General features: G+C 38.1%; 1 protein-coding gene across 9 annotated transcripts in view; it reads right to left on the reverse strand.

The window, feature by feature from the left end:
• Positions 1-14,262, reverse strand: part of LOC110494499 (membrane-associated guanylate kinase, WW and PDZ domain-containing protein 1) — a 190,447-nt gene that overhangs the window by 56,781 nt on the left and 119,404 nt on the right. For all 9 annotated transcript variants that reach the window (XM_021569624.2, XM_021569620.2, XM_021569621.2 and 6 more), the window contains exons 3-4: positions 10,032-10,151; positions 9,177-9,383 (exon numbers count right to left, since the gene is read on the reverse strand). In XM_021569624.2, the coding sequence (XP_021425299.2) occupies positions 9,177-9,383; positions 10,032-10,151 (327 nt within the window). The remainder of the gene's footprint in view (positions 1-9,176; positions 9,384-10,031; positions 10,152-14,262) is intronic.

The following is a 14,262-nucleotide window of genomic DNA, read 5'->3' on the forward strand; positions in this document are numbered from 1 at the left end:
ACACGTAAAAAATAGCAATCACAACATGTAAAAAACAGCAATCACAACATGTAAAAAACAGCAATCACAACATGTAAAAAACAGCAATCACAACATGTAAAAAACAGCAATCACAACATGTAAAAAAAATAGCAATCACAACATGTAAAAAACAGCTATCACAACATGTAAAAAAACCCAGCAATCACAACATGTAAAAAACAGCAATCACAACATGTAAAAAAAACAGCAATCACAACATGTAAAAAACAGCAATCACAACATGTAAAAAACAGCAATCACAACATGTAAAAAAAACAGCAATCACAACATGTAAAAACCAGCAATCACAACATGTAAAAAACAGCAATTACAACATGTAAAAACCAGCAAACACAACATGTAAAAACCAGCAATCACAACATGTAAAAACGAGCAATCATAACGTATAAAAAAAACAGCACAACATGTAAAAACCAGCAATCACAACATGTAAAAACCAGCAATCATAACATGTATAAAAAAAACAGCAATCACAACATGTAAAAAAACAGCAATCACAACATGTAAAAAACAGCAATCACAACATGTAAAAAAAAACAGCAATCACAACATGTAAAAAACAGCAATCACAACATGTAAAAAAACAGCAATCACAACATGTAAAAAAAAACAGCAATCACAACATGTAAAAAAAAACAGCAATCACAACATGTAAAAACCAGCAATCACAACATGTAAAAACCAGCAATCACAACATGTAAAAACCAGCAATTACAACATGTAAAAACCAGCAATCACAACATGTAAAAACCAGCAATCACAACATGTAAAAACCAGCAATCATAACATGTATAAAAAAAACTGCAATCACAACATGTAAAAAACAGCAATCACAATATGTAAAAAACAGCAATCACAACATGTAAAAAACAGCTATCACAACATGTAAAAAAACAGCAATCACAACATGTAAAAAACAGCAATCACAACATGTAAAAAAAACAGCAATCACAACATGTAAAAACCAGCAATCACAACATATAAAAACCAGCAATCACAACATGTAAAAACCAGCAATCACAACATGTAAAAACCAGCAATCATATCATGTATAAAAAAAACAGCAATCACAACATGTAAAAAAACAGCAATCACAATATGTAAAAAACAGCAATCACAACATGTAAAAAAAACAGCAATCACAACATGTAAAAAACAGCTATCACAACATGTAAAAAACAGCAATCACAACATGTAAAAAACAGCAATCACAACATGTAAAAAAAACAGCAATCACAACATGTAAAAAACAGCAATCACAACATGTAAAAAAAACAGCAATCACAACATGTAAAAAACAGCAATCACAACATGTAAAAAACAGCAATCACAACGGCCAACTGCTTTCTTCTGGAAAATGTGAAGTCCAAGATGGACAAAGGGGTGCTGTTGGGGCTGTGTTTCTGGACCTAAGGAAGGCTTTTGATACTGTTAACCATGAGATTCGCATCACAAAATTGTCCAAGTTCAACTTTTCCCCTGATGCCTTGAGATGGATGAAATCATACCTTGAAGGCAGAACTCAGTGTGTCAGAGTGAGCAATGAGCTGTCGCCCACTCGTAGCTATGATGTGGGCGTGCCCCAAGGGTCAATACTGGGGCCCCTCCTGTTCAGCCTGTACATTCATGATCTGCCTTCTGTCTGTACTGGGTCTGAAGTTCAAATGTATGCAGATGATACAGTGATATATGTGCATGCAAAGAGCAAACAACAAGCTGCACAAGAACTCACTACTGTAATGGTCCAGGTTACAAAGTGGCTCAGTGACTCGTGTTTGCATCTCAATGTGAAAAAAACTGTTTGCATGTTCTTCACAAAGAGGGCAACATATGCTACTGAGCCAGATGTCTATGTGTCAGGGGAGAAGCTCCAGGTGGTATCCGATTTTAAGTACCTTGGCATCATACTTGATTCCAACCTCTCTTTTAAAAAGCATGTGAAAAAGGTAATTCAAATAACCAAATTCAACCTAGCTAATTTCCGATTTATACGAAATTGTTTGACTACAGAGGTAGCAAAACTGTACTTCAAATCTATGATACTCCCCCACTTAACATACTGCTTGACTAGTTGGGCCCATGCTTGCTGTACAACATTAAAACCTATTCAGTCTGTCTACAAACAGGCTCTCAAAGTGCTTGATAGGAAGCCCAATAGCCTTCATCATTGTCACATTCTTAGAAAGCATGAGCTCTTGAGTTGGGAAAATCTTGTGCAATACACCGACGCATGTCTTTTATTCAAGATCCTTAATGGCCTGGCTCCCCCTCCACTCAATATTTTTGTTAAACAGAAGACCCAGACATATGGCAGCAGATCCACAAGGTCTGCCATGAGAGGTGACTGTATAGTTCCCCTAAGGAAACGCACCTTTAGTAAATCTGCATTCTCTGTGAGAGCTTCCCATGTCTGGAATACACTGCCATCAGACACACATAACTGCACCACATATCACACTTTCACAAAATGCTTGAAGACATGGCTAAAGGTCAATCAGATTTGTGAACATGGTCCCTAGCTGTGTGTTGCCGCTTTCCATGTTGTCTGTTGTCTGTAGCTTGTGAGGTGTGGAAACACTTTGTTGCTTTTATGAATTTTGTCTTGCTGCTTTTTGTTTTATGTTGCTCTGCTCTGTCTGTATGCTACGTCTTGCTTGTCCTATGTTGCTCTGTCTGTATGCTATGTCTTGCTTGTCCTATGTTGCTATGTCTTGCTTGTTCTATGCTGCTATTGTCTATATTGTAATTGTTTTTAATAACCTGCCCAGGGACTGCGGTTGAAAATTAGCCGCTGGCTAAAACCGGCACTTTTACTGAAACGTTGATTAATGTGCACTGTCCCTGTAAAAAAAACAAAAAAAAAACTAAAACTAAACATGTAAAAAAACAGCAATCACAACATGTAAAAAAACAGCAATCACAACATGTAAAAAAACAGCAATTACAACATGTAAAAATCAGCAATCACAACATGTAAAAAAAACAGCAATCACAACATGTAAAAAACAGCAATCACAACATGTAAAAAAAACAGCAATCACAACATGTAAAAAAAACAGCAATCACAACATGTAAAAAAAACAGCAATCACAACATGTAAAAAACAGCAATCACAACATGTAAAAAAATCAGCAATCACAACATGTAAAAAAAACAGCAATCACAACATGTAAAAAAAACAGCAATCACAACATGTAAAAAAAACAGTAATTACAACATGTAAAAATCAGCAATTACAACATGTAAAAAAAACAGCAATCACAACATGTAAAAAACAGCTATCACAACATGTAAAAATCAGCAATTACAACATGTAAAAAAAACAGCAATCACAACATGTAAAAAAACAGCAATCACAACATGTAAGAACCAGCAATCACAACATGTAAAAACCAGCAATCACAACATGTAAAAACCAGCAATCACAACATGTAAAAACCAGCAATCATAACATGTATAAAAAAAACAGCACAACATGTAAAAACCAGCAATCACAACATGTAAAAACCAGCAATCATAACATGTATAAAAAAAACAGCAATCACAACATGTAAAAAAACAGCAATCACAACATGTAAAAAAACAGCAATCACAACATGTAAAAAACAGCAATCACAACATGTAAAAAAAAACAGCAATCACAACATGTAAAAAACAGCTATCACAACATGTAAAAAAACAGCAATCACAACATGTAAAAAACAGCAATCACAACATGTAAAAAAAACAGCAATCACAACATGTAAAAAACAGCTATCACAACATGTAAAAAAACAGCAATCACAACATGTAAAAAAAACAGCAATCACAACATGTAAAAAAAACAGCAATCACAACATGTAAAAACCAGCAATCACAACATGTAAAAACCAGCAATTACAACATGTAAAAACCAGCAATTACAACATGTAAAAACCAGCAATCACAACATGTAAAAACCAGCAATCATAACATGTATAAAAAAAACAGCAATCACAACATGTAAAAAAACAGCAATCACAATATGTAAAAAACAGCAATCACAACATGTAAAAAACAGCTATCACAACATGTAAAAAAACAGCAATCACAACATGTAAAAAACAGCAATCACAACATGTAAAAAAAACAGCAATCACAACATGTAAAAAACAGCAATCACAACATATAAAAACCAGCAATCACAACATGTAAAAACCAGCAATCACAACATGTAAAAACCAGCAATCATATCATGTATAAAAAAAACAGCAATCACAACATGTAAAAAAACAGCAATCACAATATGTAAAAAACAGCAATCACAACATGTAAAAAAAACAGCAATCACAACATGTAAAAAACAGCTATCACAACATGTAAAAAACAGCAATCACAACATGTAAAAAACAGCAATCACAACATGTAAAAAACAGCAATCACAACATGTAAAAAAAACAGCAATCACAACATGTAAAAAACAGCAATCACAACATGTAAAAAAAACAGCAATCACAACATGTAAAAAACAGCAATCACAACATGTAAAAAACAGCAATCACAACGGCCAACTGCTTTCTTCTGGAAAATGTGAAGTCCAAGATGGACAAAGGGGTGCTGTTGGGGCTGTGTTTCTGGACCTAAGGAAGGCTTTTGATACTGTTAACCATGAGATTCGCATCACAAAATTGTCCAAGTTCAACTTTTCCCCTGATGCCTTGAGATGGATGAAATCATACCTTGAAGGCAGAACTCAGTGTGTCAGAGTGAGCAATGAGCTGTCGCCCACTCGTAGCTATGATGTGGGCGTGCCCCAAGGGTCAATACTGGGGCCCCTCCTGTTCAGCCTGTACATTCATGATCTGCCTTCTGTCTGTACTGGGTCTGAAGTTCAAATGTATGCAGATGATACAGTGATATATGTGCATGCAAAGAGCAAACAACAAGCTGCACAAGAACTCACTACTGTAATGGTCCAGGTTACAAAGTGGCTCAGTGACTCGTGTTTGCATCTCAATGTGAAAAAAACTGTTTGCATGTTCTTCACAAAGAGGGCAACATATGCTACTGAGCCAGATGTCTATGTGTCAGGGGAGAAGCTCCAGGTGGTATCCGATTTTAAGTACCTTGGCATCATACTTGATTCCAACCTCTCTTTTAAAAAGCATGTGAAAAAGGTAATTCAAATAACCAAATTCAACCTAGCTAATTTCCGATTTATACGAAATTGTTTGACTACAGAGGTAGCAAAACTGTACTTCAAATCTATGATACTCCCCCACTTAACATACTGCTTGACTAGTTGGGCCCATGCTTGCTGTACAACATTAAAACCTATTCAGTCTGTCTACAAACAGGCTCTCAAAGTGCTTGATAGGAAGCCCAATAGCCTTCATCATTGTCACATTCTTAGAAAGCATGAGCTCTTGAGTTGGGAAAATCTTGTGCAATACACCGACGCATGTCTTTTATTCAAGATCCTTAATGGCCTGGCTCCCCCTCCACTCAATATTTTTGTTAAACAGAAGACCCAGACATATGGCAGCAGATCCACAAGGTCTGCCATGAGAGGTGACTGTATAGTTCCCCTAAGGAAACGCACCTTTAGTAAATCTGCATTCTCTGTGAGAGCTTCCCATGTCTGGAATACACTGCCATCAGACACACATAACTGCACCACATATCACACTTTCACAAAATGCTTGAAGACATGGCTAAAGGTCAATCAGATTTGTGAACATGGTCCCTAGCTGTGTGTTGCCGCTTTCCATGTTGTCTGTTGTCTGTAGCTTGTGAGGTGTGGAAACACTTTGTTGCTTTTATGAATTTTGTCTTGCTGCTTTTTGTTTTATGTTGCTCTGCTCTGTCTGTATGCTACGTCTTGCTTGTCCTATGTTGCTCTGTCTGTATGCTATGTCTTGCTTGTCCTATGTTGCTATGTCTTGCTTGTTCTATGCTGCTATTGTCTATATTGTAATTGTTTTTAATAACCTGCCCAGGGACTGCGGTTGAAAATTAGCCGCTGGCTAAAACCGGCACTTTTACTGAAACGTTGATTAATGTGCACTGTCCCTGTAAAAAAAACAACAAAAAAAACTAAAACTAAACATGTAAAAAAACAGCAATCACAACATGTAAAAAAACAGCAATCACAACATGTAAAAAAACAGCAATCACAACATGTAAAAAAACAGCAATCACAACATGTAAAAAAACAGCAATCACAACATGTAAAAAACAGCAATCACAACATGTAAAAAAAACAGCAATCACAACATGTAAAAAAAACAGCAATCACAACATGTAAAAAAAACAGCAATCACAACATGTAAAAAAACAGCAATTACAACATGTAAAAATCAGCAATCACAACATGTAAAAAAAACAGCAATCACAACATGTAAAAAAAACAGCAATCACAACATGTAAAAAAAACAGCAATCACAACATGTAAAAAAAACAGCAATCACAACATGTAAAAAACAGCAATCACAACATGTAAAAAAATCAGCAATCACAACATGTAAAAAAAACAGCAATCACAACATGTAAAAAAAACAGCAATCACAACATGTAAAAAAAACAGTAATTACAACATGTAAAAATCAGCAATTACAACATGTAAAAAAAACAGCAATCACAACATGTAAAAAACAGCTATCACAACATGTAAAAATCAGCAATTACAACATGTAAAAAAAACAGCAATCACAACATGTAAAAAAACAGCAATCACAACATGTAAGAACCAGCAATCACAACATGTAAGAACCAGCAATCACAACATGTAAAAACCAGCAATCACAACATGTAAAAACCAGCAATCATAACATGTATAAAAAAAACAGCACAACATGTAAAAACCAGCAATCACAACATGTAAAAACCAGCAATCACAACATGTAAAAACCAGCAATCATAACATGTATAAAAAAAACAGCAATCACAACATGTAAAAAAACAGCAATCACAACATGTAAAAAACAGCAATCACAACATGTAAAAAAAACAGCAATCACAACATGTAAAAAACAGCTATCACAACATGTAAAAAAACAGCAATCACAACATGTAAAAAAAACAGCAATCACAACATGTAAAAAAAACAGCAATCACAACATGTAAAAAAAACAGCAATCACAACATGTAAAAAAAACAGCAATCACAACATGTAAAAAAAACAGTAATTACAACATGTAAAAAAAACAGCAATCACAACATGTAAAAAAACAGCAATCACAACATGTAAGAACCAGCAATCACAACATGTAAGAACCAGCAATCACAACATGTAAAAACCAGCAATCACAACATGTAAAAACCAGCAATCACAACATGTAAAAACCAGCAATCATAACATGTATAAAAAAAACAGCACAACATGTAAAAACCAGCAATCACAACATGTAAAAACCAGCAATCACAACATGTAAAAACCAGCAATCATAACATGTATAAAAAAAACAGCAATCACAACATGTAAAAAACAGCAATCACAACATGTAAAAAAAAACAGCAATCACAACATGTAAAAAACAGCTATCACAACATGTAAAAAAACAGCAATCACAACATGTAAAAAACAGCAATCACAACATGTAAAAAAAACAGCAATCACAACATGTAAAAAACAGCTATCACAACATGTAAAAAAACAGCAATCACAACATGTAAAAAACAGCAATCACAACATGTAAAAAAAACAGCAATCACAACATGTAAAAACCAGCAATCACAACATGTAAAAACCAGCAATTACAACATGTAAAAACCAGCAATCACAACATGTAAAAACCAGCAATCACAACATGTAAAAACCAGCAATCATAACATGTATAAAAAAAACAGCAATCACAACATGTAAAAAAACAGCAATCACAATATGTAAAAAACAGCAATCACAACATGTAAAAAAACAGCAATCACAACATGTAAAAAACAGCAATCACAACATGTAAAAAAAACAGCAATCACAACATGTAAAAAAAACAGCAATCACAACATGTAAAAAAAACAGCAATCACAACATGTAAAAAAAACAGCAATCACAACATGTAAAAAAAACAGCAATTACAACATGTAAAAATCAGCAATCACAACATGTAAAAAAACAGCAATCACAACATGTAAAAAACAGCAATCAAAACATGTAAAAAAAACAGCAATCACAACATGTAAAAAAAACAGCAATCACAACATGTAAAAAAAACAGCAATCACAACATGTAAAAAACAGCAATCACAACATGTAAAAAAATCAGCAATCACAACATGTAAAAAAACAGCAATCACAACATGTAAAAAAAACAGCAATCACAACATGTTAAAAAAACAGCAATTACAACATGTAAAAAAAACAGCAATCACAACATGTAAAAAACAGCTATCACAACATGTAAAAATCAGCAATTACAACATGTAAAAAAAACAGCAATCACAACATGTAAAAAAACAGCAATCACAACATGTAAGAACCAGCAATCACAACATGTAAAAACCAGCAATCACAACATGTAAAAAACAGCTATCACAACATGTAAAAAACAGCTATCACAACATGTAAAAGTCACATATACGTGACTCATACATGTAGACCGACCTGTGTTCACGAGCCTATTATTTCTAGAAAAACATTTATTATCTATTGCAAATACAAAAGAAAACAGTGAGATGTTAGATGAAAACTGATATCAAGAACACACACACACACACACACACACACACAGAACAAAAACACTTCTACATCACAGTTCTACAAGTAAGAAAATGATCATGCTCCTGTTCACAAGTACATTGAGTGGATACATATTCATTCTCTCAAACAGCACATGTGAAATCATGTTGTATTAGTGACCATTAACAACTTAATTCAGACAGAAACAGACAGAAAGCCACCATACTGGTTTCAAAAATGAAAGGTACACATTCTGCTATCGCAGCCAGGTGGCACTATTTTTTCTGCTATCAGATATACAGTGGCGGATGTAGACTGAACAACCAACTAATCCCTCACCACACAAAGGACCACTTGTATCCTGCACTCTTTCCCATAGCCCAGCAGTCTCTCGCTCCCTCCCTCCCCCTCTCCCCATAGCCCAGCAGTCTCTCTTCCTCCCACTGTCCTTTTCCCTCACCCACTCTCTAACAGTCTTTCCCTGTCCCTCCTCTCTCTCTTACCTGTTAAACTACTGTTCATCTCCGGGAGTTCCTCGTCCTCCTCCAGGTCTACAGGCACTATTCCAGCATTTTGCATCTCATTGTAGGACTTGGTGCGTCGGGGAGTGGAGTGCTGGGAGCCCGGGAGGCTGTCTTGCAAAGCATCACTGGTAATCACTTTCCCACTAGGGGGCTGCCTTGGCGGCTTGGGTGTTCCATAATAGTTACCTAGGCAACAGGAGGACATTAGCATGTTTAGAAAAAAAGGAGAGAAGGAATAAAGAGGAAGGCGGGAGAAGAGGGGGGTATAATCACAGAGTCTTTGTATGCAGATGAGGGGACTAAGAAGGCATGACCACAGAGTTTGGGATTTGTAGTCTAGTGCATTCTATTGGAGGAAGTGAGGAGGCTGTTTGTTTCCTCTGGGTGAGTGGAGCATTGTCTAGGCCCACTGACCAAGCTACAGTGACAGAACAGCCACTTCATTAATTGTGCATGTGAATGAATGGTATTTATGCATGACATGTGTAATGCTCCACAGGTGTTGATTGCAATTCTTCGCTATTAAAATATACACAATACTGAAAGTTGCTTGCGAACAATGGCAGACACCTTCCCCTTCTCTCACGTCTTCGACCCCTTTCACACCGAACATAATGCCAGGGTAATGATGACTTTATCCTGTGGGAATGGGATTATACACACAGGGTGTGAATCCCTTGTAGTCTTGACTACTAAATGCAGTAACCTGTTTAATTAAAAAACTCCTAGTACACTCACCTCCAGAGATATACAGCACACTACACCCACATACAATAAATACCAAAGTAAACAACTTGTCCAGGATTCAACTGATGACCTGCTGCAAATAGTTACCTTCATATGCTCCTATTTCCAGAAGGGTCCCACTCTGCTCCAAAGCCAGAAAGTCCTCCACAGGCAGGAAGTTGTAATCTATTCCAGGGACCTCTCCGTCACGTGGGGGGCGGGTTGTACCTGAGGAGCCAATAAGAGAGTGGAACGGGTCAGTCAACCAAGAAGATAAGACAATGTTAGGTGATGGTATGGCCAATATTAATGTAGCCTTCCACACAGGAAATGTGGCTAAAATTGGAGTGAGATTAACTCAGATATATGCTCCAATATAAATATATAAATAGTCAGTAGTTAGGTTTTCATCCAATTGACAATAGATTTTCATACGAATATTCTAAAATCCAAAATAAAAATGGTGTCAATTTTTCCATCAGAGAAATGTTTCCATCATATCTCTGAATCCTGGCTTAGGAAGGCGACCAAAAATTCTGACATTTCCATCCCCAACTACAACATTTTCCACCAAGTTAGAACTGTTGCAATCCACCACGGAGGACTCTGTTGCAATCTACTGCAGATAGTCTGCAGAGTTCTGTCATGCTATCCAGGTCTGTGCCCAAACAGTTCGAGCTTCTACTTTCCAGAAATAAGTCTCATTGTTGCCGCTTGTTATAGACCCCCCCACAGGACACCATATGTGAATTAATCGCCCCCCATTTATATTCAGAGTTTGTACTGTTAGGCGACCCAAACTGGGATATGCTTAACACCCAGGCCGCCCGACAATCTAAGCTCGATGCCCTCAATCTCACACAAATTATTATGGAACCTACCAGGTACAACCCCAAATCCATAAACACGGGCACCCTCATCCTGACCAACCTGCCCTCTAAATACTCCTTTGCTGTCTTCAACCAGGATCTCAGTGATCACTGCCTCATAGCCTGCGTCCGTAATGGGTCCGCGGTCAAACGACCACTCCTCATCACTGTCCAACGCTCCCTATAACACATCAGCAAGAAGGCCTTTCTAATCGGCCTGGCCCGGGTATACTGGAAGGATATTGACTTCATCCCGTCAGTAGAGGATGCCTGGTTATTCTTTAAAAGTGCTTTCCTCACCATCTTAAATAAGCATGCCCCATTCAAAAAATGTAGAACCTTGGCTAACTCCAAACCTGACTGCCCTTGACCAGCACAAAAACATCCTGTGGCGTACTGCATTAGCATCGAATAGACCCCGCAATATGCAACTTTTCAGGGAAGTTAGGAACCAATATACACAGGCAAATAGGAAAGCAAAGACTAGCTTTTTCAAACGGAAATTTTCATCCTGTAGCACAAACTCCCAACATTTCTGGGACACTGTAAAATACATGGAGAATAAGAGCACCTCCTCCCAGCTGCCCACTGCACAGAGGCTAGGAAACACTGTCACCACCGAAAAATCTACAATAATCGAGAATTTCAATAAGCATTTCTCTACGGCTGGCCATGCTTTCTACCTGGCTACCCCTACCCCGGTCAACAGCTCTGCACCCCCCACAGCAACTTGCCCAAGCCTCCCCCATTTCTCCTTCACCCAAATCCAGATAGCTGATGTTCTGAAAGAGCTTAAACTTCTGGACCCCTACAAATCAGCTGGGCTAGACAATCTGGACCCTCTCTTTCCAAAAATTATCCGCCACAATTGTTGCAACCCCTATTACTAGCCTGTTCAACCTCTCGTATCATTTGAGATCCCCAAAGATTGGAAAAGTGCGGCAATCATCCCCCTCTTCAAAGGGGGAGACACTCTAGACCCAAACTGTTACAGACCTATCTATATCTATCCTATCCTGCCTTTCCAAGGTCTTCAAAAGCCAAGTTAATAAACAGATCACCGACCATTTTGAATCCCACCGTACCTTCTCCGCTATGCAATCTGGTTTCCGAGCTGGTCATGGGTGCACCTCAGCCATGCTCAAGGTCCTAAAAGATATCATAACCTCCATTGATAAAAGACAATACTGTGCAGCTGTATTCTCGACCTGGCCAAGGCTTTCAACTCTGTCAATCGCCGTATTCTTATTGGCAGACTCAACAACCTTGGCTTCTCAAATGATTGCCTCGTCTGGTTCACCAACTACTTCTCAGACAGAGTTCAGTGTGTCAAATCGGACAGCCTGTTGTCCAGACCTCTTGAAGCCACAGGGTTCAATTCTCAGGCCGACTTTTTTCTCTGTATACATCAATGATGTCGCTCTTGCTGCTGGTGATTCTCTGATCCACCTCTACGCAGACGACATCATTCTGTATACATCTGGCCCTTCTTTGGACACTATGTTAACAAACCTCCAAACGAGCATCAATGCCATACAACTCTCCTTCCGTGGCCTACAACTGCTCTTAAATGCAAGTAAAACTAAATGCATGCTCTTCAACCGATCGCTGCCTGCACCTGCCCGCCCGTCTAGCATCACTGCTCTGGCCGGTTCTGAATTTGTGGACTATTACAAATACCTAGGTGTCTGGTTAAACTGTAAACTCTCCTTCCAGACTCACATTAAGCATCTTCAATCCAAAATGTAATCTAGAATCAGCTTCCTATTTCGCAACAAAGCATCCTTCACTCACGCTGCCAAACATACCCTCGTAAAACTGACTATCCTACCGAACCTTGACTTCGGCGATATCATTTACAAAAATAGCCTCCAACACTCTACTCAGCAAACTGGATGCAGTCTATCACAGTGCCATTAGTTTTGTCACCAAAGCCTCATATACTACCCACCACTGCGACCTGTATGCTCTTGCTGGCTGGCCCTCGCTTCATATTTGTCGCCAAACCCACTGGCTCCAGGTCATTTATAGATCTTTGCTAGGTAAAGCCCCACCTTATCTCAGCTCACTGGTCACCATAGCAGCACCCACCCATAGCACACGATCCAGCAGGTATATTTTGCTGGTCACCCCCCAATGCCAACTCCTCCATTGGCCACCTTTCCTTCTAGTTCTCCAATAACTGGAACGAATTGCAAAAATCACTGAAGCTGGAGACTCATATCTCCCTCACTAACTTTAACCATCAGCTGTCAGAGCAGCTTACAGATCATTGCACCAGTACATAGACCATCTGTAAATAGCCCACCCAACTACCTCATCCCCATATTGTTATCTTTTTTGTTTGCTCCTTTGCACCTCAGTATCTCTACTTGCACATTCATCTACTGCACATCACTCCAGTGTTTAATTGCTAAATTGTAATTATTTCGCCACTATGGCCTATTTATTGACTTACCTCCCTAATCTTACTTAATTTCCACACACTGTATATAGACTTTTCTATTGTTTTATTGATAGTACGTTTGTTTATTCCATGTGTAACTGTGTTGTTTGTGTCGCACTGCTTTGCTTTATCATGGCCAGGTCGCAGTTGTAAATGAGAACTTGTTCTCAACTGGCATACCTGGTTAAATAAAGGTGAAAAAAAATACAAGTTCAATTGGTTTCCATTGCATTTTCAACTCTACTGATGGTTTTGTCACAAATAAAATGTGTATTTAGCAAATGTGCCTACTCTGGTAATGGCACCAGTGTTCGAGCCAACAGCTTGCAGATACAGTGCGGTTATAGCATCAATGATGAGATTATTGTGGACAAAGGTGCAAGATTATTTAGATTTTTCCAAACGGCAGCCAAGCATTGATCATCATGTCACCAGAATAAGAGCCTAAAAATTTATTGAAAAGAACATCAAGCTCATCACCCTGCACTTTCACCCAGGAGCGCAACTTTGGTTTTAGAAGTGGGGGGGACATAATTATTCTATATATTTTGTTTTATCCAGTCGGATAAACACTCCAAACAGCCTATCAAATTCCAATGATAAAACTGGGTGGGCCAAAAATGCAATCTCAGAATGTGTGGGGGGGGGACATGAACCCCAGTCCCCAGTGAAAGTTGCGCTCCTGCTTTCATCACACTGAAGTACATCATAACTTATTTCATCTGTAGCCTAACAACCTGCATGATTTCCCGAGTCGTAGTGGAAGGACCACACAACATATCATCACGGGACTCCAAGTTTACGTTGATATGATGGTTATTATATCAATATTTGCGAAGAAAAGCGGTTCCACTGCCATTTCTCCTATAATGAATTTTACAGACACAAAAAGATCCCACCTAAAGTTTACTGACAAATGTGCTGTTTCCATCAGGCCTGTTGTGATTTTTTATTAGACATGTTCTTTACTCACATAAAAAGGTTGGATGGAAACCACAGGAGTTGAGGCACCTAATTTGGGGAG

Source organism: Oncorhynchus mykiss, chromosome 17 (assembly GCF_013265735.2).
Source record: "Oncorhynchus mykiss isolate Arlee chromosome 17, USDA_OmykA_1.1, whole genome shotgun sequence".
Classification (NCBI taxonomy): domain Eukaryota; kingdom Metazoa; phylum Chordata; class Actinopteri; order Salmoniformes; family Salmonidae; genus Oncorhynchus; species Oncorhynchus mykiss.